This window comes from Giraffa tippelskirchi, chromosome 3 (genome assembly GCF_054371585.1).
Source record: "Giraffa tippelskirchi isolate mGirTip1 chromosome 3, T2T-mGirTip1v1.2.pri, whole genome shotgun sequence".
In the NCBI taxonomy this organism is placed as follows: Eukaryota; Metazoa; Chordata; class Mammalia; order Artiodactyla; family Giraffidae; genus Giraffa; species Giraffa tippelskirchi.
In genome coordinates this window covers 29,929,862-29,956,547 of record NC_137277.1, presented here as the reverse complement: position 1 = coordinate 29,956,547, position 26,686 = coordinate 29,929,862, and the positions used below count along the sequence as shown (strand labels likewise).

General features: G+C 39.2%; 2 protein-coding genes and 1 pseudogene across 20 annotated transcripts in view; 2 read left to right on the top strand and 1 right to left on the bottom strand.

Annotated features, from left to right (window-relative positions):
- Positions 1 to 26,686, top strand: part of LOC145543175 (RAD52 motif-containing protein 1-like) — a 211,682-nt pseudogene that overhangs the window by 130,761 nt on the left and 54,235 nt on the right. The gene's annotated exons all lie outside the window — the stretch shown is intronic.
- LOC145543176 (reprimo-like protein) overlaps positions 1 to 26,686 on the bottom strand; it is a 138,474-nt gene that overhangs the window by 77,624 nt on the left and 34,164 nt on the right. Inside the window, exons 1-3 of one of the 2 annotated variants that reach the window (XR_014080522.1) lie at positions 25,268 to 25,394; positions 8,423 to 8,502; positions 7,545 to 8,181 (exon numbers count right to left, since the gene is read on the bottom strand). The gene's annotated coding sequence lies outside the window, so the exon portion shown is untranslated. Of the gene's footprint in view, positions 1 to 7,544; positions 8,182 to 8,422; positions 8,503 to 25,267; positions 25,395 to 26,686 lie in introns of those variants that run through there. The other variant, XM_081583842.1, reaches the window with a different exon arrangement.
- Positions 1 to 26,686, top strand: part of LOC145543174 (leucine-rich repeat-containing protein 37A-like) — a 43,380-nt gene that overhangs the window by 7,818 nt on the left and 8,876 nt on the right. For 4 of the 17 annotated variants that reach the window (XM_081583823.1, XM_081583824.1, XM_081583822.1 and 1 more), the window contains 7 exons: positions 3,546 to 3,617; positions 4,229 to 4,309; positions 13,625 to 13,696; positions 14,235 to 14,309; positions 20,572 to 20,690; positions 22,884 to 24,691; positions 25,107 to 25,211. In XM_081583823.1, the coding sequence (XP_081439949.1) occupies positions 3,546 to 3,617; positions 4,229 to 4,309; positions 13,625 to 13,696; positions 14,235 to 14,309; positions 20,572 to 20,690; positions 22,884 to 24,691; positions 25,107 to 25,211 (2,332 nt within the window). Of the gene's footprint in view, positions 1 to 3,545; positions 3,618 to 4,228; positions 4,310 to 6,548; positions 6,606 to 8,467; positions 8,537 to 9,347; positions 9,500 to 13,027; positions 13,509 to 13,624; positions 13,697 to 14,234; positions 14,310 to 20,571; positions 20,691 to 22,883; positions 24,692 to 25,106; positions 25,212 to 26,686 lie in introns of those variants that run through there. The other 13 variants (XM_081583828.1, XM_081583827.1, XM_081583826.1 and 10 more) reach the window with 8 other exon arrangements.

Genomic DNA, 26,686 nt, shown 5'->3' with positions numbered 1-26,686 from the left:
ATCATATTTATTTATGAGATCTTCTTTATAAAGTAACTACGGGGTTCAAAATAGATAGTCTCTTCAATTTCTTCCACCCATACAATTCTATAATTTTGTAAGTCTGTGTAGGGCCCTAGCCCATCTCTACCGTTAAATACCCCCTATTCATTTTTTAGTTTAATTATTTAGACAAGATATAGATAGGAAAATACCCTTTAGTTGTAGAGGAAAAGTAGTAATGGGATCTGAGCAATTATAGCCTCCCATGTGAACCTTATATATAAATGTTCATATACTATCTGCTTATATTTTGTTCATGACTCAAATCTGGCCCATGGTCCATTTTTATACAGCCCATAAGTTAAAAATGATTTTTAAAGGGCTGTAAATGAAAAAACAAGAGGGAGAAACAAAGAAAATATGCGACAGAGACTGTGTGGCGTGCAAAGCCTAAAATATTTACTCCCTGGCCTTTTTGGAAAAGGTTTGAAAAACTTGTTTTAGTAAAATGAGAAGAATTAAACTTAACTTCAAATTGTCACCCACAGGAAAGAAAATATAGAGCACTTACATTAGTGTGAATGCCATTAACTCATAATTTTGATAACTTAATCTAAGCTAAAACTGGATCAGATGCTATTAAAGCAATGCTGTTTAAATGGAACCTTAAAGGGCCATTGGTATGATCACATAGACATCTTGGGAAGAATAAGCTTGCAAGAGGAAAGTGAGAGAAAGATAAAACACAGGAAAATGTTAAGTATTTAACATTTAACACTAAAATGTTAAATATTAGATGAACTATCTAAACAGTCCTTTGTCAAGAACACACGAAGTTGTCAAAAGAACAGACTGTTGTTAAGGATTTCATGCAGAAATTGCATGAAATTAAAAATGTTAAAGATGATGGATAAGTGGTATATTTAGAAATGTCTACACTAAATAAACATATCAGAAATGCCCCTAACTTCACTAGGTACAAAACAAAAATCTCTCCAGCCTCTATTTATTGGCCACACTGTGTGGCTTGCAGGATCTTAGTTCCTCCACCAGGGATTGAATCCAGGCCCCTGGCAGAAGTGCTGAGTCCTAACCACTGGACCTCCAGGGAATGCCCTCTCTAGCTTCTTTATCCAAGAAGAAATGCTTGCATAATGTTTCTGTTTATTTAGGAACAAGGAGATACCGTGTTCTTTGCTTTAAAAGCTCAGTTTTTGTCCTTTGTCCATGGCATCCAAGATGTGTATGTTATTAACCCTTATTAAGCCAATTTATGATGCTGTTTAACAAGTAGAGTATTTTTGCAAATACAAAAGAGTTAAGGGAGATGGGTATATAAAGAATCTCACCTCACCCTAACAATAGTTCTTTAATTATCAAACCTTCAAAGCCTTAGGGGCAACTGTTTTCTTTTCTTCTGTCTGGGGTCCAAACCTTACAAACATAGTTTGGAGAAAAACAAAGGTAACTACTCAGTGGATTAGGCCCTTCATTACTTCTATGAAATACTTTATAAGTTGATTATTTCATGTTAGCATCCCTATACACATTCTTTTTTAAAAATGCCAGTCAGTAAAAAAAGCTAAAAAAGAATATGCTAAGCACTAAGCCTAGTGTTGGAAACACAAAAGTGGCTAAGATAGGATTCCTTCTGGCAATTCACGATCCCACAGAGAAAGCAAACAACTCAAACTCGAATGACAAAGTGCGGCAGAGGCACAGAAGAGGGAGCCGTGAAGTAATAAAGCTACACTTCTCTTAACACAGTCATTTTCCTCTTACTCACTCCTTATTTGTTGACTTTATAAATATTTGAGTTTGCTTTATGTCCATACATTGGCTGCAAACATCACAGACAATGTGCATAAATAGGATTTAACCCATACACTCAAGGAGTTTTATGCTGAGAGAAAATGGCATGCAAAAATATCTTTCTTTTTTTAAAAAAAGAAATGGATATGGGTAATGAGAGCTGTAAGTTGGTGTTGGAGCATAGAAGAGGGGAAAAAAAAGACTTCTAACTGGATCAGGGAAGATGTTGCTAAAGCAATGCTGTTTAAACGGAAATTTGAAGGGCCATTGGTATCATCAGATAGACATCTTGGGAAGAAGAAGCTTGCAAAAGAAAGTTGGGAGAAAGACAAAACACAGGAAAAACACTTTGAGTACCCATAGAGTTCTAGTGGGGAGAGTAGGAGATGAGAGCCAGGTTATCAAGGGCATTGGGGCCAAGCGACCATGTTACCACAGCAGTGCTCTCGGGCAGATTTGAGCCTGCAGCAGAGTCAATCACTTGGAAGGCTTGTTGAAACCCAAACTCCACCTCTGTAGTTAATGATTCAATCGGTCCAGAGTAGGGCTGAGTATTTGTCGCTTCAGTAAGTTCACAAATGGTGCTAGTATTTAAGGACCACTTCTGGAGATTGGCTCAGATGGTAAAGAATCCGCCTGCAATGCGGCAGACCTTGGTTCAATCCCTGGGTTGGGAAGAGCCCCTGGAGAAGGGAACGGCTACCCACTCCAGTATCCTGGCCTAGAGAATCCCACGGCCCGAGGATCCTGGCAGGCTACAGTCCATGGGTTCGAAAAGAGTCGGACACAACTGAGCAACTTTCACTTTCACTTTCTGGAGAGCTCAACTAATGATCATGTAGAGGGTGGCTTAGGAATGGAGAGAGCAGAGATAGAAACACCAGTCAGAAGACAGTTATACCCATCCAGGTGAAATGAGACGCAAGCCGATATCAATGGAAACAGGATAGTCAGCTATAGTCAAGAGTGGGTATTTTCCAATAAAAATCAATATGATAGAAAGTATAATACTGAATTAGGTCAAGTTACATATCATTGAGGGGAGTGACTTCCTTTCAGGTTGTATGAAAGGATATCTTTTATTTCTGCTAGTACTGAATTGGTCTAGAAAAACGGAACTAAATTGGGAGGTGTGTAAATATAAGAAAATTCTTTTTAATGTTAGAAATTGTAATTGGAGAATAAAAACTTTGAGCTCATAATCTAAAATTTGGAGAGGCTACAAAAGGTGGGAATCTAATCAGTTCTGCTCTCAGGAAAGATTACCTCCAAAATCTATCAAGGCCTATAGTTGTAGCTCAAACGGTAAAGAATCTGCCTTCAAGGCAGGAGACCAGGCTTCGATCCCTGGGTTGGGAAGTTCCTCTGGAGAAGGGAATGGCAATCCACTCCAGTATTCTTGCCTGGAGAATTCCATGGACAGAGAAGCCTGGCGGGCTATAGTCCATGGGGTCGCAAAGAGTTGGACATGACTGAGCGACTAACACAGCCCATAGTGATAGCTGCCTTCCAGGTGATTATGACATAAACTTTAAAAAAGTTCTATAGTTACATATTTTATTTATAGAGATTTCTTGAGAGAGGTGAAGGCAGGGTTAGGGACTCTGGAAGGTTCAAATAACACTTCCTAAGGTTTGGAGTTTAGACCAAAGCTACTTACTTGTGATTGTCATTCTAACCTCTACTATTATTCCTATTAAATAGATATCTAATAGCTAATTGAGGCAATATTTTCCTTTTACTTTTCCTAGAGATTTATCCTGCAATAAAATACAGTTTATTGAAAGACGTACATTTGAACCACTTCCTTTTTTGCAGTTTATGTAAGTTACAAATACAACTTCATTATATTTGGAATTTTTAGAAAACTTAATTTTTATCAAATTAATTTGTTACTCATTTTGAAATATTATTAAAATTATATAACAAGTGCTTTTTGTCTCTGGCAAAGGTTAGTGTGAGAATTATTACACAGATCAGAGTGAATCGTTATAGAGCAGTGAGTGATTCCCAACCAGGGTAATTTTGCATGCAGTGACATTTGGCAATGTCTGGAGACATTTTTGGTTGTTAGAACTGTATGTGCTACTGGCATCTAGTGGACAGAGGCCAGAGATGCAGCTAAACATTCAACAGTGTACAGGAGAGCCCCACCACAAGATAGAATTATCCAGTCTCAAATGTCAACAGTGCCGCTTTTCTAGAGAAATAAAGATCACTTAACATAAGCACTTATTGAGCATTTACTAAATGCACCAAGTATATAATCATTCAAGTGTCAATCCTATTATCTTCCACAGTGAGATTTCTTTAGTGTATGGAGGGAGTACTGGTGTTATTTTCATCATATATAAATTAGATTTACTGCCAAAGGATAAGTGTTTTGAAAGAATATATATTTTTCTTCTTCTTTTGCTTGTGTCTTTTTTTGTAGAAATCTTGGTTGCAATTTACTCACAGAACTGAGCTTTGGAACATTTCAGGCCTGGCATGGAATGCAGTTTTTACACACATTGTAAGTGAAATAGAAGATGAATACATGTATAAAACTGTGTGTAAAAACATCATACAGTTATTGGTTACCTGGGTGTAAGCCTAGTATGAATCCTGAAAAGTATATCTTGTGATCCTTTTTTTTTTTTTTTTCTCAAATGAGGAAACTAAGGTACAAAGAGGCCAAGAGACTTGTCTAACTCCTATGTATGAAACGGTCTGGTTTCCATAGTACTGATCTTTGGGACAGGCAATAAAAGGCACCAAACAAAAACATTCAAATTAACACTGTCATGGAATCCCACTGATGCTGCTCCAATATAGGAAGGGTCCATGAAGTTCCATTTTTGATTTTAACTTTGATTCCTGCTCATGTGCCAAGTTCGTAACTGCTTAACGTCTATACAATGCACAGCTGCAAAGATCTAAGTTTAGCACAAAATTCTTCATGGAACAAAAGGTATGGATGCTTCCTCAACCATTAGCTTCTTTTAAATGGTAAAGGAAAAGGAATTCCTGAACATCCGCTACAGGGCTCTCCCCAATCACCCAGATCCTTGTTTTTCAAAAAGTATGCCTCTGAAGTGAATTATCTGTGGCCAGTAAGAACCTTTCAGTTATGGAAAAAGATGATGTTTTTGTTCAGCTGTAGTGTGAAAAATATAAAGAAAATACATTGCTGTAGCCTAATGCTATAGACTTTACCTGACTACTCGTCAATAACAAGTGTGGGTTTTACACCCCTTCTGCTCAAAAATTCTGTGATTTCTCTGTGACACAAGCAAATCATAGTACATTCCATGGCCGGAAGGGGATTTTCGAGTCAAGGTCAAGAGCCTTCTCTATGCCTGGCTTTGGTAAAGGCTCTCTTACTGTCTTGCGGCTCAGAAATCCAGTTTCACACAGTTCCTTTCCAGTTAATGAAGGTGTTAAGGGTGTGTCCAGAGCTACAGATCCCTATCTGGGGTGGCCTCCCCCCACCCCTCTGCCCCTCATGAGTTTCCTGATGCCTACTTTGGGGAAAGAGCACCCAGGGTCAGTTTTCCTTTGGCCAGAGAGCCGGTGCCTAAGGTCCCTCCACCAGGAGGTTTCAGTAGCGTCAATACAATGTCTTAAACTCACCACCTTTTCTAAACATTTTATAATGCCAAGAGTCCCTGATAAGAATCAGAGTTTCACTGTGGTTATGCAGACAACAGGAAAGTAAATTGTGGAATCACAGTAGACAAAAATTGATGAATTCATTCAAAAACATTCACAGAGTGCCATGCCTACTGTGTGTCAGCACTGTTCTAAGGGCAGTGTTGGGGACACAAAGAAGAATAGGACAAGGACTTTGTCCCCAAGAAGCTTTGACACTGGAAAGAGGAAGATGGATGTTGATGGGAAAATATAGGAGAGCCATGCTAGCATCTATGCAGCAGGGTAACAAGGTGGGCAGGGGCAGCAAAGTAGAAAATGGGTGGTGGGTCAGAAAAGATTCTTAAGGGAAGAGACACCAACTTGTTCCTTTTGAATTTCTGTGTTTATCATAAATGACAGGAAAAGGTAATGAAAGAATCTGAGCTATCTGGTGTTGGAAATAAATCAATACTGTACTCCTAAAACTCATTCGAAGTTTTACCATCAAAAGATTGTCACAATACAGTAAGTGTGTGTTGGGGGTAGGGCTCTTTGATGGGGCCAAGTCTTTCTACTAGACAAAGCTAATTTGCTTCAGGCAACATTTGCCATGGTGAGATATAAACTTTATTGCATCTTCTTCCAAAGGGAAGATGCCAAGGGAAGATGCTACCCCTCGAGTTAAGTCATTTTATTACCTGTAATGACTAGGGTGTTTCCAAGTTGAAATGATATTTTCCCTTGCATTAACTAAGTTTGGTAAAGGGCCCCAGTTGAGATAGATTTGTCATGAATTAAATGAAGCTTAAGCTTTAGGGCTCCTCACTTGCATAAGTCCCTTCCAAGGTCTTGGGAGTGGTCCTAGCAATTTTTGTATTCTTATCTTTGTGTGCTTTTATTAGAATTTCCCAAAGTAGATAAGGTTCAGGCCCTACAAAAACTTGATTCATCACTGGCTTTCAGGTAATTATAAGAGTAGGTTTCTTAAATGAAGCCTGTATGTTATTGACAAACACCAGGTAAATAGGTTAGCAGGGTGGTAGTCTATTTTGAATCTGACATCCACCTCAAAGTTGCACCAAGGGCTTTTTAATTGAGTACAACTTTGTGAATGGCAGTAATGATCATGTCTCTTTCAGATGAAATCAGGAATGAAATATATTATGGAAAAGCAGCAGTGGTTGATAATCCTAAATGTTAAGTATACTTTTTCTTCTGACTTCAAACTGCTTCTCCTTCCTTTACCTACACAGATCCAGACTGATGGCTTAGTTTTTAAAAATTCTTTTAGTCACTTCATTGTTTTTAACAATACAAGCTCCATGATTTTAGAAACTAAAGGACTGTACAATGTAGAAAGGCTATATAGTTATCCAGACAGAGCATGTTCACATGCTGGCTTGTCTGTGGTACATCAATATTGTACCAAGAACATAAGCATTATGAGAGAATTAGAGGAAAACCAAAGCCTTATCCCTATTGAATTATTTACCCCACTGTTGAGAATATTGATGAGATGGGTGTGGTCACACCATGAAGACAAATTGAGCTGTGGTCACCAAGCTTCCCAGTCAGCCGGCCTTGGTTTTCTTTAGACAGGTGTGTACACACAAAAGTTAGCACGCTTGAGGATGTTGTCATCACTTTTTGGTATGTACTGAAACCCCAGCAGCTTCTCAGATTCAGAAAAGCATCAGCATTAAAAATGAAAACGAACTCACTTGGGCCTGTCCTCTGGGATGATTTAGGGTGGCTGTTCTTTTGGGTTTTTTTTTGGTAATAGTTCAAAAATTTGAGATTGTCACACCTAGCAACTGCTCTACTTTTCTTGTCTCAACTGCATCTTATTCTTACCACCTATATTACAACGTTTCTACTCCTTGTCAAAAGCATAGTAATTCTTCCTCTGCCCTATAACATTTCTTTAATACCTACATCTCTTAGATACTTATTATGTTCCAGGCACTATACTTACTATACAAGTAAGATAGTGTGCCTAAAGCTTTTACCATAGTGCTTGATACATGGTAAATACTGAATACATATTACTTCACACGTTTTTTTCCCCCAACAACTCTTATTATCCCCATTTTAGGGATGAGGAAATTGAAACTCAGAGACACTGGATAACTTGCCTAGATTCACACTGTTAATAAGAAGCAAAACCACTTATGAGCTTTGCAAGTAATTTTCTACGCGGTTCTTCATTTCCTTGTAGTAAGAGCTAAATGATGACAGTTTGGCTTTTTGTACCTTGCATCTTGAAGTTGGCTTCTAACTTGAATAGCGCCTTTAGAGCTGTTTTCCCTGTGATAACTCCACACTTCTGGAGCTCTTGGCCAAGCCACCTCTGGGCATCCTCAGGGTTTCTGGCCAGTGCAAATATGACATCATCACTTCTGAGCACCTACTCCGTGCCCAGTCTATGCTGGGTGCTTTGCATATGCTCTTTCACTTAATCCTCAAACTGCCTTACGAGGTAAATGATACTAAGTAAGACAGAGATGTTCATTATTCAAGTCACTGTACCAGAAAGTGACAATCAGAATTCAAACTCAGGTCTGCCTGATTTCCTTGTGTCTTCCTCTGTTCCTCACTGCCAGGGACTCTTCTTCAAGGCTACTCTCAGAACTTGCATGGAAAGACAGATTCACCACTTCAAATTCTTTAGGCTGCCCCCACCCCACCCCAAGAAAGGGTGTACGTGGTGCAGCTGGAGGTCTTGTATTGAGGAGCCTCACGTGGGGAGTCATGTTCTCATGGCTCATGGACCTATGCAGATGAATAAAGGAAAGGGGGTCAGCCCCTCCCCAAGTACTTCAAATATATTGGAACAGGGTCTAGGTCACTCTGCTCATTTCTTTGACTGCCTTCCTCCAAGAAACCAGTTTGCCCTGCCTGCCTTGGGATTCTAGCATAGATAGTTGTGGAGTTTGTCCTATTTGAAATCTGTTTTCACCGCCTGATTTGGACATTTTTTCAGCTAAAGCTGTTAGGATTTCAGTACACTCACGACAGTGATGACAGGCTTCAGTCCTCAATTCTTCTGTCTCCTCAGTTAATAGAAAGGAAACATAGCCCATCTGTCTGGACCTGTATAGAAGAATTTGGAGAAAAAAAATAACAGGTAAGAAATGTTCCCTTATTTTGTGTTCTATAGCAGAAGGCTGATGCGAAAACATTTGAGCTTTATTCTTCAAATAAGATATATTTTTCAAAACCATTTAGGACAGCATTTGTTAAACTTTGACTCTGAGATGGTCTTTGAGGCTAATAAAAACTGTTGCCTAGGGGAATCTGGGTAAAAATATACACATATTTCTTGATCTGTTTCTTTTTGTAACATTTTATGAGTTTGAAATTATTCAAATAAAACTTATTTTTTAAAGTTGCCAAAAAAAAAAAAAAAACAACTGTTCCCATGTTTTGTTCCATGAAGAGAAGCTCATGAATTAAAAAGGTAATGGACTAGAAGTCGGCATACCTTTTATGTGTAAAATGAAGGAATTGGGCCAAAATGGAAATGATCTGTAGTACAGTGTCCACTGTGAATCTGAAACCATTTGTCCTTTGGTTTGTAGGAAAGTAGTTGCTGTAGCAACCCCCACATTGAGCTGTTGACTCATTCTCACTCATTCTCCCCTTTGCCCAGACACAAGCTTGTGAATAAAAGGCTGCACTAAAGACAGGAGGAAGAAACAGGGTAACTTAGAGTGGCCGCATACTTTTATTTCACTAGGGATGAACACAAGGATATTAATCTCAGAGAAGGGCTGCTTGGTTAAGAAAAAACAGTAAGCTCATGGGACCAAGACCATGGGCAAGCTATTAAAAAGTGAAGGGTTGGAGAATTGAGATAATTCTGGAGAAAGATAACAAACTTTGCCAAATTGTTTTGGCTACCTATTGCTTTATAATCATTCTATTTTTATATACAGTCAGTCGTGATGACTGGGGAAAAGTGGACAGGAGAAGATGCAAAAGTGAAGGAATTCACTGTCACAGGAGCCCATCAGTGATCTGATAAGTTAGTGCCAAAAGTTTGTTTTTCAGCGCCTCAAAGTTTGAAGAACTGTGCTTAACCAAACAGGTGACACTCACGTTTTTTTCTTTTTTTGATGAGTACACGCTGCTCTATTTATTTATTATTTATTTATTTTTGGCTATGCTGGGTCTTCGTTGTTGCACACAGACTGTCTCTATTTGCAGTGACTGGCTACTCTCTAGTTGCAGTGCACAGGCTTCTCACTGCAGAGGCTTCTCGCGTGGAGCACAGGCTCTAGGGCACGACGGTTTCAGTAGCTGTGGCACAGGCGCTCATTAGTTGTGGCTCAAGGGCCCTAGAACATGCAGCCTTCAGTAGTTATGGCTCTAGAGCGTGGGCTCAGTAGTTGTGGCACAGGGGCTTAGTTGTCCACAGGGACATGTGGAATCTTCCTGGACCATGGATTGAACCTGTGTCTCCTGCATTGGAAGTGTGGAGTCTTAACCACTGAACTTCCAGGAAAGTTCTATTTTTTTCACTTTCTTGATAGTGTCTTTTGAAGCGGAAACATTTTTAGTTTTTGTAAAGTCCAGCTCATCTATTTTTCCTCTGATTGTTTATGCTTTGGGTATCAGGTAGTGTAGCGGTAAAGAATCTGCCTACCAATGCAGGAGATGCAAGAGATGTGGGTTCGGTCCCTGGATCAGGAAGATCCCCTGGAGTAGGAAGTGGCAACCCACTCTATTATTCTTGCCTGGAAAATTCCATGGACAGAGGAGCCTGGTGGGCTACAGTCCATGGGGTCAAAAAAGAATCAGACCTGACTGAGTAACTGAACACAGCGCATACACAATGCAAAGTCATAAAAATTTACTCCTTTGTTTTCTTCTAAGAGTTTTATAGCTTTAGCTCTTCCTTTTGGATATTTGATCTATTTGGAGTTAGTTTTCTTATATGGTGTGACGTGTACGAGTCGAGCTTCATTATTTTGTGTTTGGATGTAGAGTTGTCCCAGCACCATTTGAAAAGACTGTTCTTTCCACATTGAGTTGCTTTGGCACCCATGTTGAAAATCAATAGACCGTAAATATAAGGCTTTATTTCTGTACTGTCGATTCTGTTCCATTGATTTAACATGTCTATTCTTATGCCAGCACCCCACTGTGGTTGCAGTAGCCTTAAGCTGGGTTTTGAAAGCACCAACGTTGTTTCGGTTTTTCTTTTCCCTTGAATTGCCATATGAATTTTAGAATTAGGTTGGCAATTTCTGGAAAGAAGTCAGCTGGGATTTTGGTAGACATTACCCTGAAACCATAGGTCAATTTGGGAAGTGGTGAAATTTTAATAATGGTACTTTCCTATCCATGAACACAGCATGTCTTTACATTTTATTTAGACCTTCTTTAATTTCTTTCAACAATGTTTCATACTTTGCAGTGTGAATCTTGCACTTCTTTGGTTAAAATTTTTCCCAAGTATTTTATTTGTTTTGATGCTGTTATTCATGGAATTGTTTTCTTAATTTCATGTTTGGAGTACTCATTGCTGTTGTGTAGAAATATAACTAATTTTTGTATATTTACTTACATCCTGTAACTTTGCTGAACTCTTTAATTAAGGCTAATAGTTATTTTTAGATTCCCAGGAATATGTCTTGCGGTCTTCTAGTTTCCCAGGAGTGTGTTGGAACATTACGAAGTCTCTGTGGGCATCTCACTCCTCAGCTTTTCTTTCTTTCTTTCTTTTTGGCTGTGGGTCTTCTTTGCTGTGAAGGCTTTTCTCTAGTTGCAGAGAAAAGGAGCCACTCTCTAATTGTGGTGTGCAGGCTTCTCATTGCAGTGGCTTCTCTTGTTGCAAAGCACTGGCTCTAGGGTGCATGGGCTTCGGCAGTTGCAGCACATGGGCTCATAGTTGCAGCTCCCAGGTTCTAGAGCACAGGCTAAATAGTTGTGGCACAGGGGCATTGTTGCCACGTGGCATGTGGGATCTTCCTGGACCAGGGGTCGAACCCGTGTCTCCTGCTTTGGTAGGTGGATTCTTTACCAGTGAGCCACCAGGGAAGCCCCTCAGCTTTGCTTTTTAAGATGTTTGGTTAGGCTGTTTTTTGCCTCAAACTGTTATCCACAGCCTCATACAACTGTCTTGTTAAAATATTTACCTGGAACTATTTTCCAAAAATACCATCTGAGAAGAGACCTTTTACATTAGGCCCCTTCCAGTCAGGTCAAAGGCAAACCTTTCAAGTAAGGTCTTCCAGGGAACCACCAAAGGTGTAAAATAATGCTGGTGCTTTGGAAGTGAGGCGTTGAAGACCCTCCCGGTCTGTTCTGCTTCCTCTGGTACCAGAGATGTGGGCTATTTTTCAAGGCATGGAGAGCAAAGGTCTGGAACAAGTGTACAAAGTTTCCTCATTTGTAAAATGGGGCAACACAGATCTCATTGTTCTTACAGAAATTAATTTGTTTTCCTTGAATAAATGATTCCCTGGTTTGCTGCAAGCCTGTTGGTTAAATTTCCAGAGTTCAGGAAAGGTTGATTCTGACCATTTTGGGGGTCAGTTTTGTTGTTGCTTTTATGGAGGGATGAATTTTCAGATGTCCTTACTCCATCAGTTTTACTAATTTGCCTGCAACATTGTTTAAAATCTCAGTGACCATAGGCTAATTAAATATTTAATCATGGGAGATGATTAAGGAAAAGAAAGAAAAAGAGAAAGTACAATTCTCATAGAGGCTTTCCCAGATGGATAGATGAAGTTTGAAAAGGTATTTCTATATTTAGTGCTCTCACAGTTAAGGTTAACATAACAGATATTCTTAACCCATAACAGATATTTTTTTTCCCATACAGGTTAAACAAAAGCTTTAGAGTCCGAACTGAGTACAAATTCCAGTTCTGCTTCTTACTGGTTTGATGACTTAGAACAAGTTATATAACTTCTCTGTGCCTCAGTTTCCTCATTTGTAAAATAGGGTAGTAAGTCGATCACATAAGGTTACTATGAGGATTAAATGTTAAATGCCAATCACAGATGCCTAGCAACCCAACAGATGTTAGTTGTGATAATTAGCTTTATAATAATATTCTGCAAAAATATGCTATGATTCTTGGGTGGAGTTAGCCTAAAGACAGATTTTCTTTCCTTGCTTCCTGTGTCTTCTTGGTTTTCCTTTTCCTTATTTGTTTTAAAGAACTAAGAAGAAAATCTATTGTAGTATCTTGGAATAAAACTTTGTTCCAAAAAAATTAATTTGTTCATCTTTTGATATATAAATAAAATGTTATTTATTTATTCAACAAACATTTATTAAATACCTAGTAAATATTAGGCACTCTGTCAGGCACAGGGATAACAATGACAATATAGTGTGGTCACTGCTTTGGAGTTGTTGACAGCCTACGAGACTGACAAGCAAACAGGTGATTACATACAATGTAGCAAAGGCTATGATACTAGGATACACATGGGACCACATGATGGGAATATGACTTTCACCAGTTCCTCTTGTATTTATCTCTTCTTCTTTCCTATTTTTGTCTTTAATTGGGTAGTTTAAACTATGAAATTTAAGAAAAATTTCTAGAGATGAAAGAAAAACACCTTGAGTTACGGAGGACTCTAGAGATAGTATTGGGAGAAGGCAATGGCACCCCACTCCAGTACTCTTGCCTGGAAAATCCCATGGACAGAAGAGCCTGGTAGGCTGCAGTCCATGGGGTCGCGAAGAGTCAGACACGACTGAACGACTTCACTTTCACTTTTCACTTCCATGCATTGGAGAAGGAAATGGCAACCCACTCCAGTGTTCTTGCCTGGAGAATCCCAGGGACAGCGGAGCCTGGTGGGCTTCCGTCTATGGGGTCGCACAGAGTCGGACACGACTGAAGCGACGCAGCAGCAGCAGAGATAGTATTTCTTATGGAGCAAGGGCTTCCTACCAGCATAGTCACTTCTAGGGTTTTTGACCTGAAAAGTTCTTTGGCATATTTTTTTCTTTGCTACCCACTATTTTTCTATTTTTTTTTTCCTCTTTCTCTTCTCCTTCTTACCATCTAGAGACTTGGGTAATTCCCAAAGGAAGAGTGCTTTACGGACTCTAAGGGTGATTTATAGGTAAAGACAGAAAAAGATTAATTTTTTACCAAGTTCCATATGCCCCAAAAATGAATGTAAACTTTCTTGGACGTCATTGAAAATGCAGACAGTTTTAATTCCATTCCATTTTTCAGAATTCTCAATCGTAATCCTTTGACAGCAGTGGAAGATTCGTATCTTTTTAAATTGCCAGCATTGAAATATTTGTAAGTATTGCAGCATTTTCATGGCCCTTGGGATGATTTCTGCTCTTTCTTACTTTTGTCACAGGTTGAGTATTTTGTCTAAAAAGTCATAATTTAAATTTTAACTAGGTTCTTGATACAAGAGTTATTGGCAAAGAAAAAGTTAAAGAATATATATGAGTAAGACAGCCAGCAGAGGAAGAGAGCAGTGTTGAAGAATGCACGTAGATACGGAAGGTGTAGATGCATTAGGAATATTATTTATCCAGGAAGCAAAAAGGAATAAGGGGTACATTATTTGAAAAAAAAAAAAAGTTATCGAGAGAGGTAGATGCAATTGAAAATGAGAACTCGGGATAATAAAAAAAGATTTTACTGTTCAGCACCAGGGTCATTAATTAGATGATGCAAATTTAAATTTCTCCAATAAGAGTCCTCTGGAATTATCTAGGGCATATAAGAAGTCAGAATTGAAGTAATCACATGTTAAAAATTTTAAGTTTAGAATTTGTGTTTATATTATATGTTTATATCTTACGTGTTTGGGCCTCTCCTTCAGAGACATGGGAACAACACAAGTGTCACTTACAACAATTGAAAGCGTTCTCATGATGACCCTTGAATTGGAAAAACTGTAAGTTGATTTTTATTGTATTTATTTTCACTCGATTGTGTTTTTTTTAGGTTTATTTTATTATTTTTTAAGTTTATTGATGTATAATTTTCATTTAAAAAAAGATCACTGTTTAAAAATGCACAGTTTGATGTGTTTTGACAGACTTATAGTTCTGTAGCCACCATTACATTTGAGATATAGAAAACTTCTGCACCCCCCCAAAGACCCCTCGTGTCCCTTTATAGTCAGTCTCTTCCTCCCACTACCAGCCCCTGGCAACCACCAATCTGATTTTTGTCTTTATAATTTTGCCTTTTCCATAGCATCTTATACATGAAATCATGTGGTATGTAGCCTTTTTTGTTTTTGACTCCTTTCACTTAGCCAGTCTCCTTGGAGATTTATTGATGCAGTTGTACCTATTGGTAGTTCATCCCTCAGCAGTAATGCTGAGTAGTATCCTAGTTGTGTGGGTATATAGTTTGTTTTTGCATTTATCAGTTGATGAACATCAGCTGAGTTGTTTCGTTTTTCGGCTATTATGAACAAAACCTCTAAAAATATTCACATGCATATGTGAGCATGTTTTGTGCAAATGTATGTTTTCATTTCTTTGGGGTAAAATACCTAAGGGTGGGATTGTTGCATCATATGCTAAGTGCATATTTAACTTTTTAAGAAACTGCTGAACTGTTTTCTAAGGTGGCTGTTCCATTTTGCATTCCCACTGGCAACGTCTGAGAGTTGGCATTGCTCCACATCTTCACCTGATCCTTATATCTGTTTTAAAAAATTCAAGCCTTCCTAGTAGGTGTGTGGTTAAATTTAATTGTGCTTTAATTTGCATTTCTCTAATAGCTGATGCTGTTGAGTGTCTATTCATGTGCAGATATCTTTCAAAATGAGGTGTCTGTTCAAATCCATTTTAATTGGATATTTATATTGAGTTTTAAGAATACTTTATAGAGCACTGAAAAAAAAGTCCTTTCTCTTAGATATGTGTTTAGTAAATATCTTCTCTCAGATTGTGACTTACCTTCATTCCATTAAAGTGTCTCTGAAGACCAGAAGTTTTAAAATTTTGAAGAACTCTAGCAATTTTTCTTGTATGGTTTGTGCTTTTTTGTGTCTTACCTAAGAAATCTCCCCCTGCGATCCCATTGCCTAATCCAAAATCACAAAGATTTTCTCCTGTGTTTTCTTCCAGAAGTTGTATAGTTACATTTAGGTCTATGACCCATTTGATTTTCATGTATGGTGTGAAGGAAGGGGTCAGGTTTTAAATTTTTGCAGTTTGAAAAACTATTTCTGTAGGTCCTTATTGTGACAGTTTATTACACACCTCCAGTTCAGTTCAGTCACTCAGTCATGTCCGACTCTTTGCAACTCCATGGACTGCAGTATGCCGGGCTTCCCTGTCCATCACCAACTCCCAGAGCTTACTCGAACTCATGTCTAGAGTCATTGACTAGAGTCAATGATGCCATCCAATCATCTCATCCTCTGTGGTCCCCTTCTCCTCCTGCCTTCAGTCTTTCCCAGCATCAGAGTCTTTTCCAATGTGCCAGTTCTTCGCATCAGGTAGCCAAAGTACTGGAGTTTCAACTTCAGCATCAGTCCTTCCAATGAATATTCAGGACCGATTTCCTTTATTTGGGTGGAGTGTTCTATAAATGTCAATTAGGTCAAGTAGGTAGATAGTGTTGTTCAAGTCTTCTAGTCCTGTCTGATTTTTTATCTACTTGTTCTGTTAATTATTGAGAGAGGAATGTTAAAATCCCTAACTGTAATTATAGATTTTTTTTGGTTTCTCCTTGCCACTCTCATTTTTCATTTGTTTATTTTGAAGCTGTTACCGAATGGATAATTTTTTAGGTAATGTCTTCTTCATCAGTTGACTTCATCAATTGTATCATGATGAAGTAACATTCTCTATCCCTAATAATATTCTCTGCTTTGACACTGACTTTGTCTTAAAGTGATATGTCCACTCCAGTTTTCTTTTCATTAGTGTTAGCATAGAATAATTTTTTCGACCCTTTTAACCTTTTATTTTCTATTGAAGATGGTTCTTGTATATAGTTAGCTTTTGCTTTTTGTCTAGTGTGATGATTCTTTTAATTAGGATGATGAGAGCATTTGCATTTAATGTAATTGTTGATATTACTACATTCAAATCTACTGTCTTGCCATTTGCTTTCTATTTGTCCCATCTGTACTTTCTTTTTCCTTTTTCTTCCTACTTTCAGATTGAGTACATTTTATTATTTTATTTCCTTTGTTTGCTAATTCAGTATAACTCAGGTTTTGTTATTTTAATGATTGCTTTATAGTTTACAGTATGCACCTTTAACTTATCACAGTCTATCTTCAAATGATATTACACAATTTCATTAATAGTATAGGAATCTTACAATAGGGTACTTCCATTTTTCCCCTCCTGCCTTTGTGGTATTGTTTTCATATATTTTACTCATGTCATAAACAGCACACTATATTATTTTTTGTGTAAACAATAGATTATCTTTTAAAGATATTTAAATAATAAGAAAAATCTTATATATTTACCTATGTTGTTACCAATTACAGTGTTTTTATTCTTTTGCGTAGATCCATGATTCCATCTGGTATGATTTTCCTTCTGTTTAAAAATACTTTTTAACATTTCTTACAGTGAAAATCAACTAGTGATGAATTCTTCAGCTTTTGTATACCTGAGATAGTCTTTATTTTGCTTTTATTTTTCAACGATCTGGGTATAGAATTCTAGCTTGATAGAATTCAATTCACTACTTGAATTGTTATTACATTATTCCCACTTAGTATTTGTTTACGTTGTTTCCAACAAGGAATCTCCTGTCATTGTTATCCTTGTTCCTCCATACGTAGTGTATCGTTTTTTCCTCTGATAGCTTTAAAATTTTTCTCTTTATTGCTGGTTTTGAGCAATATGATTTTTTGTGCCTTGGTGTAGTTTTGTCCATGTTTCTTATCCTTAAAGTTCACTGATCTTCTTAACTTTGTGGGTTTATAGTGTTTAGCAATGTGGGAAAAATTTGGCTATTATTTCTTCAAATTTTTGTACTTCTCCTCTCCTTCAGGGACTCCAAGTATACATATATTAGGTCACTTGAAGTTGTTGCACAATTCATTGATGTGCTGTTCAGTTTTGTTGTTGTTTTGTTTTTTTACTCTTTGTGTTTCATTTTGGGTTGTTTCTATTACTATGTCTTAATGTTTTCTGATCCTTTCTTCTGCAGTGTCTAATATGCCATCAACCTTGCCCAGTATCTTTTTCATTTCGACATTGTTTTTATAATCTCTAGAAGTTCAGTTTGGATCAGTTTTCCATCTTCCATGCCTCTACTTAACATTTTCAGTCTTTAGTCTGGGTTTTGTAACAAATGAAATACAGTTGTTATAACTTTTTTAATGTATGTTGTTGTTGTTGTTGTTGTTCAGTTGCTAAGTTGTATCTGACTCTTTGTGACCCCATGGACTGCAGAATACCAGGCTTCCCTGTCCTTCACTATCTCCCAGAGTTTGCCCAAATGCATGCCCATTGAGTCAGTGGTGCAATCTAACTATCTCATCCTCTGTCATCCTCTTCTTTTGCCTTCAATCCTTCTTTTCCAGTGAGTTGGCTGTTTCCATTAGGTGGTCAAAATATTAGAGCTTCAACTTCAGCATCAGTCCTTCCAATGAATATTCAGGGTTGATATCCTTTAGGACTGACTGGTTTCATCTCCTTGCTGTCCAAGGGACTCTCAAGTCTTCTCCAGCACCACAATTCAAAAGCATCAATTCTTCAATGCTCAGCCTTCTTTATGGTCCAACTCTCACATCCATACATGACTACTGGAAAAATCATAGCTTGGACTATATAGACCTTTGTTGGCAAAGTGATATGTCTGCTTTTTAATATGCTGTCTATGTTTGTCATAGTTTTTCGTCCGAAGAGCAAGTGTCTTTTAATTGCATGGCTGCAGTCATGGTCCGCAGTGAGTTTGGAGCCCAAGAAAAGAACACCTGTCACTGCTACCACTTTTTCCCCTTCTATTTGCCATGAAGTAATGGGACCACATGCCATGATCTTAGGTTTTTGAATGTTAAGTTTTAAGCCAGCCAGCAATCAGCCAGTCAGCCAGCTTATTCATATATTATAATTTTTAAAATGTCCTTTTCTACTAATTCTAATATCTGTATAGATAATTAGTTAGTTTTAATTGATTGCTTTTTTCCCCAATACAGGTCACATATTCCTGCTTATTTGCATGCCCGGCAATTTTTCATATGATTCTAGACATTGTGAATTTTTAGCTTATTGTGTGCTATATATTTTTATAAAACGCTTGGGTTTTGTTTGGGGTAAAGTTAAGTTACTCAAAACAATTTTATTCTTTTAGGTCTAACTTGTAAGATTCATTAGGTAGCACTTCAAGTAGCTTTTAAGTCTAGAATTCATTATTTGCAACTACTGAGACAAGTCCTTTCTGTGCATCATGAGGTTTTCCCTTCTGACTTGTAGGAACAGATGCTATTCCCAACCCTGTGTGATATCCAGTTATCTTTTTTTTTTTTTTGCCTTTTAAAAAATTTATTCATTTTATAAAATTTATTTTTTGTTGAAGGATGATTGCTTTCCAGAATTTTGCAGTTATTCTTATTATTAATCCTTTCATGTGGTTCTTTTCCTGGCATCAGTTAATTCCTCACACAAATGCACTGACCAATACTTTGTTGAATACTCAAGAGCTCCCTTTGCATATCTCCAGAGTTCTTTGTCTGAGTACTTCTTTTCCCTCTAGTACTCTGCTTTGTGAACTCTCATCACCTTGGTTTTCCCAGATTCTCAGCTCCATTTCTTCAGCTGGGGAGTCTACCAGTCTGTGCCAGGGTTTCTCTTCCCTGTACCATGACCTGGAAATTCTCTTAAAGAGGTAAGCTAGGGCAGTCATAGGGGTCATTTCATTTATCTCTCATCTCTTGGGGATCACTGAACTTGATTGCCTGAGGTCCGGTTTCTTGAAAACTGTTTTTCGTATGTTTTGTTTGATTTTTTCATTGTTTCAGGTAAAAGGTTAAATTGGTCCTTGCTACTTCATCTTGACCTGAAGCCAATAATATTCTTTAAGTCTGTTTTGTTTTGATATGGATGGAGTCCAATCAAAGACTAGGCATTGCATGTCATGTCTTTGTTTCCCTTAATGTAGAATGTTTCCCTGCTTTTTTTTTTTTTTGGTCTTTTATGGCATTGGCATTTCTGAAGAGTCTAAGCCAGTTGTTTTATAATTTGCCCCACAATCTGGATTTGTCTGTTTCCTCATTAGATTCAAAGTAAACATTTTGGAGAAGAATACTATATAAGTGACATATCCTTCCTTCCTACTTCATCACTTCAAGTGACCCGATGCTAAGTCTGATCACTTGATTAAGGTGATATCTTACATATGTCTCCATTGTAAAGTTATTTTCCCCCTTGGTAATTGATAAATAATATGTGGGCTGAACTTTGGGATCATAGAAGATCCTACTTCCAGACAACTCTTCACCCAGCTGTGCATCAGAGATAATCCTTGTCTGAATCAACTATTACATTGATAGTTGTAAAATGACACTTTCCTAATTTTATCATTCCTTTCGCATTTATTACCTGTTATTATTCTATAAAGCAGAGCTCCCTCACTTTTCTTTTTGAATATCATTATGAACTCATGTACTCTTCTTTAATTATAACTTGTTATAATGATAATGTTACTCTTTTGAATGTTCAGATTGTCCAGATTTGGTCAATGAGATCTCTGTTATAATTTAACCACACAATATTTTTTTATTCCTAGAGTAATTTCTAATGTATTTATTACTCACAAATAGGAATTGAGAAAGAGACTCCAGAAGGGGGACTTATTCAGATTCTTCTTAGAAGTCTTCCTACTTCTGTGTACTCTCAACCCAAAATGAAGCTTTTAGGTTGGAAGGAGATATTTCTGAATTAAACTACAGATCAATGTCACCCAATTCTAGTCCCTATTCCCTTTTTTCTAGGCATACCATCCCCACTGCCACCCTAATCCTTCTGTTGGGCACCTCTGGCCTCTATATTTATTTTCAACAGTCAAGAGCAGCAACTGGCCAACTGATCTGTATCCAGTTCTCCAATCCATATGCCCCAAGAACTAACTCCTTTATGCACTGGCCTGTGGTGGCCTTGGCCTGCCTCTTCCACCTATTCGAGTAACTCCTTTACCACAAATTTGATTCTCTGCATTTCCATTTATAGGATCTTACCTATCCGTACGACCTGCTGCCTCTGCCAATTTAAAAATACTATTGAGGTTGTCTGCAAGACAGTCAAACTGCATTGTGACAGTGATTGCCCGACAAACATCACATTTTGTGGTGAGTCTGAATTGCCTGATGGTAATTTTAAAATTGTCTTTTAATTCTTTAATTTTTATTTTTAACCAGTGATGATAAATTTTAAAATTAATAATGTAATTGCATTATTTTTATTCATTCAGAATTCCACATCCCTAAATTTCTAAGAACTACTCTCTTACTAAAAATCAGATTCTCAGTTACATTATTAAGCTAATAATAGCTTAGTTACATTGTTAACTTAGTAACTGATATACGTACATAAAAGAACAAGAAAAAGGAATGGAAGGGGGAAGGGCATTAGCATGAATGGCCACACAGTGTGTTCTGTGCTGTCTGCAAATGAGAATTTATTCATACAGTGCATCAGTTTGTAGACTGATTCTATATACATTAGGTCTCAAGTATTCTTTGTCTTACAGGGTAGATGTAAATATATTTTTGATATTTTGTCTATTTTTGTAATATTATGAAAGAGTACAAGTGATGCTGTCTTATGGCCTACATGGAGCCTGAGAGTTTCTGGTTCCACCACCAGAAGCTGCTAGCTAGCACTTCTAAAGGATGGGTGCACTGTGTGTGTGCTAAGCTGCTTCAGTCACGTCTGACTCTTTGAGATTCTGTGGACTGTTGCCCACCAGACTCCTCTGTCCATGAGATTCTCCAGGCAAGAATACTGAAGTGTGTTGCCATACCCTCCTCCACGGGTTCTTCCCAACCCAGGGATCGAACCTGCGTTTCTTACATCTCTTGCATTGGCAGGTAGGTTCTTTACCACTAGCGCCACCAGGGAAGAGCAATTTTATTCTTAGACTGTCCAGCTCTGAACTTGTTCTGAATCTCAAACTTTTCTATCCACAAAACACTCAGGTGCTTCTGACTATTTTTCTATTTATTAGATTTGTTGGCACTAACTCGATAACCTCCAAAATGTGCTTTGATGCCCAGATATCTTAAATACAGGTGTCTCAATGGTCTAGAACACATCATAAATAATAACACTTTGTTACTTATATAAAGATAATTTTTGCTTCTTTTTCAAAAAAATTTGTTATTTTGGCCACTCAGTTCCTTGACCAGGGATAGAACCTGGGCCATGGCAGTGAAAATACTGAATCCTAACCACTATACCACCAGGGAACTCCTCAAAATATTGTTTTTACCAATTATATTACTCTCTCTCCCCCAGAAGTGGGCCAGAAAAGCCATTTTTAATCTCCTTTTGCAGATGAGGAAAAACAAGATCCGAGATATTAAGTGCAGTGGCCTAGTACCCAGATCTCCTGTCTCCGATTTTAGGCTCTCTGCACACCCACGCTCCTCCTCTCTCATGACCCTTACATCCTCCTTTGACCCTTGCCACCACCGCCAACGTTTTTAATCCTTTTGTAAGAGAAGCCCAGCTACACAACGGTACATATTACCTTCACACAGTCAGAAGCTTTGGATGGTTTCCCAGCACACTGGAAATATTAGAAGCGAAATGAAATGAAAGCAAAGTAGGCAACTGACAGAAGTTGCTTTTCCCTTTTGCATTATAGTACTTCAAGTATTATTCTATTGGTCTGTCGAACATTCCACACTGGCATATAGGCTGGCAAATCTGTTAGCTTATGGATCCCTGCCTAAATTTCAGCAAAGAGCCAGGGTGACATAAGTGTTTTGGACATAGAGCCCTCTTTTCTAGGGGCTGGAATATATGGAGGCAGGGACTGAGCAAAGGACTCAATGGGTGGGTGGAGGACACGTTCGGATGATGACCTGTCGGCAGCAGTTGTGGTCACGGTCATCTGGGATAGTAGTAAGAGTGCAGGTGCCCTGAAGAGGTGGAGGGAGGAGACCTTATGCTCCTCTGCGTCTGAGGCAGGGTGGGGTGGGGTATGTGACTGTGAGGGGTCACAGTAGATGGGAGTAGAGGAATCTGTGTCTTCCTGCCAGTCCCTTGGGAGCCAGTTGAGTGATCCTAAATATAATTACTATATTTCATGCCACAGAATTTTCTGAGTAGATGGTCACTTTTTCAAAAGATATCTTTTTCACCTTTTAGTGTAATCAATCACTGGCCTATGTTTGGGTTTCTTTCTCTCCCCTCCAAGTGGCACTCACACATTTGCTGATGCCTAATTTATTTGTCTGGGATACATGACTGTGGACTGACCAAAAGCTCTCCCATCAGTCTTCACTTATCAAAAACAGTCTCTTCTCTTTTGACAGATGAAGATACATCTATAGGGAATGCAGAAGGATCGTTCATGAAGGTGTTACAAGCCCGGAAGAAGAACACCAGCACAGAGCTGATTATTGAACCCGAGAGGGCATCCTCAGACAAAAGTGCTGTCAGTCTGTCAGCCTTCATGAATGAGCAGCTGGACTTTAATGATGAGAGTAACGTGATCAGTGCACTGAATTACATACTGCCTTATTTCTCAGAGGGAAATCTAGAAGATGTTGAATCCACATTATTGCCCTTCATTCAACTTCTTTTTACAAATGCCCACGAGGGAGATATGCCACTGGGCCATCTCAAAAACAATGCAAAGAACCCTTCTGTTAACCCTATACACAACAATTCAATTTATAAAAATAAATTGAGGAAACTCTATTTTCTGGAAAACTTGTTAAAGACAGAAGTTCAAGAAAAACTTGATGAGGTTAAAAAGAAAGAAAAAACGGCCATGCTTACCCGTGCCAACCTTTTGGGTCCCAAATTTAAACGCCAGATCTTTCCAAAGAAACTGGAAACAGCCCAACCACAGGAAAACAGCCTAGCTGAGATTGAGAGCCCAGGGCAAAGGCTGCTGAGAGTGAACAGGGTCCTCAAGCGCCCAAGGGGCCTACAGAAAAGGCACTTCAAAGATGCGGGAGATGAGAGCAGCAAGAAGAAACAGAATGCCCAGCCATTGGTGGAGAACACTGCCAAAGAAAGAAGGCTCCGGAGGCCGTCCCCAAGGGAGCTGGATGAGCTGGACATGGTGAGGAGGCCCAGGAAGTTAGTGGGGAACTCCTTCAACACAGAGCCTTCGTTCATAGAGGAACACAAGTCAGCAGCCTATTCTTTGCTGAAACAATACTCTTGGGATAGGCCTTCAGACCCCCTCCCTCCAAAACCCCAACCTGAGGTTAAAAAGAAATCAAAAGGTTTATCCCTCACCATTTCCGTTTTAGAAGACGCTGATGCTAGAGTGAGAAACATGAAGTCTTCCAAACCAGTCTTGCATTCCAGAAAAAAACACCTCTTCCATAAAACTCGCTCTCGGGTGGCCCACAGAACACCTACGGCCAAAATAGGTCAAGAGCAGAGAAAGAAAGATTCACTCAACAGAATGATGCTGGCCAGAAGGCCTCCATTCTCTGCAGTGAGGAGTCTCATCAATTCCCCTCCACGAGAGGCATTTTCATCTTCAGGATTACTGGATCCTCAGGAAAAGCCTTTTTCAGAATTATATTCTCTTTCAGATCCTCCTAATGGAAAGTCTAGTTCAGTGAACAATACTCCACATGTTTTAGAAGCAGTTATCTCTTCAGGAAACATGACTCTGCCGAAAGAAACCAGGCCTGGAGTCACTGCCCATAAGAATGTCTCCAGTGCACATTCTACTGTTGCTGCGGACTTCACGCCACCTGTTCAACACACCAACGAAACACAGTGGGAGTACCACAACGTGGGCACTGAGTTCGCCTCTAAGCCCCCAAGCCTCGGTTTCCCAGCGCTCGCATCCCCAGGCGATCAGTTTGAAAGTCAGCTTAACCAGCAGCTACGGCCCCTCATCCCCAGCAACGACGTAAGAAAGCTCATCGCTCACGTCATCCGGACTTTGAAAATGGACTGCTCTGAGACCCACGTGCAGCTGGGCTGCGCCAAACTCATATCCAGAACAGGCCTCTTGATGAAGCTTCTCAGTGAGCAGCAAGAAATAAAGGTGTCCAAGGCAGAATGGGATACGGACCAGTGGAAAACTGAGAACTACATCAATGAGAGCACAGAAGCCCAGAGTGAACAGAAAGAGCGGGAGTCCAGTGAGGTGAGGATTGTGCCTGAAACATGGGACCTGGACTTTCACTCAGTTCAGGACATGCCATTAACGTGCCCAAGCAGGAAGTCCTGGGGCTCCTCGTCTGTATCTTGTCTCGGCCAAGCTGGCTAAGACAGTGACCTACCACTCTGCTCATTCAGAGAACGTGCCACTACTGCTAGGGTAGATGAGAAGAGGACATAACCCACAAGATAGATACATTGTAGAAGAAAATGCTAACGATGAGATCAATAACTTTAAATTTGGTTTCTTCTTGTAAAAGCTATCCACCTGAAAAGGATGGAGTCTTCTAGTAGTTTAAGAATAGTTAGGTATTGTTTAGAATAGCTTTAATACTCCTCAGCTTTCCTCCTTTCCAGCTCCCTGTTTTTAAAAACTTGTTGTTTATTTATTTATTTTTTAGCTCACAAAAGAAGTTCCAGGTTACGGCTATAACAACAAACTTATCTTGGCAATATCTGTGAGTGCAGGAGTGACGGTTTTGATTACAATGTTGTGTCTCATTGAGGTAAGGATGTTTCTTAATTCAGATTCAGAACCCCCAACCCGAAAAATCAAAGCTACCTTTCCACCTGCTAGTACTTGATACTCCTCTTCAGTCACGAGGACTAAGATATGCTTTGTTCTTTTACTGAAAAGTGTGTTCCCAGGGTTTTCACAGGAGCTCCACTCCCAGGAGATACCTGTGGAACTGAATCCAAGATAACAAGCCATTAGACTATTCTGAGCAGTTAAGTTTATAAGAAACCAGAGTTGACATGATAGTAACATTTCTTCGACTCAGAACACCATGTGGATTTGATGTACTCACAGTCACTCTCATGCTACCTTGATTTCTCTCCTTGTTGGCTGCAGTGGTGAGAGATATATCATTTCCACCCTCACGTAGCTATCGGTCACCCTGCATGCTATGCATGCTAAGTCGCCTCAGTCGTGTCCGACTCTGTGCGACCCCAAAGACGGCAGCCCACCAGGCTCCGCTGTCCACAGGATTCTCTAGGCAAGAATACCGGAGTGGGTTGCCATTTCTTTCTCCAATCGGTCACCCTAGGAGGCCTAAGTTCAGTTCAGTTCAGTTCAGTCGCTCAGTCGTGTCCGACTCTCTGCGACCCCATGAATTGCAGCACGCCAGGCCTCTCTGTCCATCACCAACTCCCGGAGTCTACCCAAACCCATGTTCATCCAGTCGGTGATGCCATCCAACCATCTCATCCTCTGTCGTCCCCTTCTCCTCCCGCCCCCAATCCTACCCAGCATTAGGGTCTTTTCCAATGAGTCAACCCTTCGCATGAGGTGGCCAAAGTATTGGAGTATCAGCTTCAACATCAGACCTTCCAATGAACACCCAGGATTGATCTCTTTTAGGATGGATTGATTGGATCTCCTTGTAGTCCAAGGGACTCTCAAGAGTCTTCTCCAACACCACAGTTCAAAAGCATCAATTCTGTGTCGCTCAGCTTTCTTCACCGTCCAACTCTCACATCCATACATGACCACTGGAAAAACCATAGCCTTGACTAGACGGACTTGTGTTGGCAAAGTAATGTCTCTGCTTTTAAATATGCTATCTAGGTTGGCCATAACCTTCCTGGCAAGGAGTAAGCGTCTTTTAATTTCATGGCTGCAATCACCATCAGCAGTGATTCTGGAGCCCAAAAAAATCAAGTCTGACACTGTTTCCACTGTTTCCCCATCTATTTCCCATGGAGTGATGGAACCAGATGCCATGATCTTAGTTTTCTGAACGTTGAGCTTTAAGCCAACTTTTTCACTCTCCTCCTTCACCTTCATCAAGAGGCTCTTTAGTTCTTCTTCACTCTCTGCCATAAGGGTGGTGTCATCCGCATATCTGAGGTTATTGATATTTCTCCCGGCAATCTTGATTCCAGCTTGTGTTTCTTCCAGCCCAGCGTTTCTCATGATGTACTCTGCATAGACGTTAAACAAGCAGGGTGACAATATACAGCCTTGACGTACTCCTTT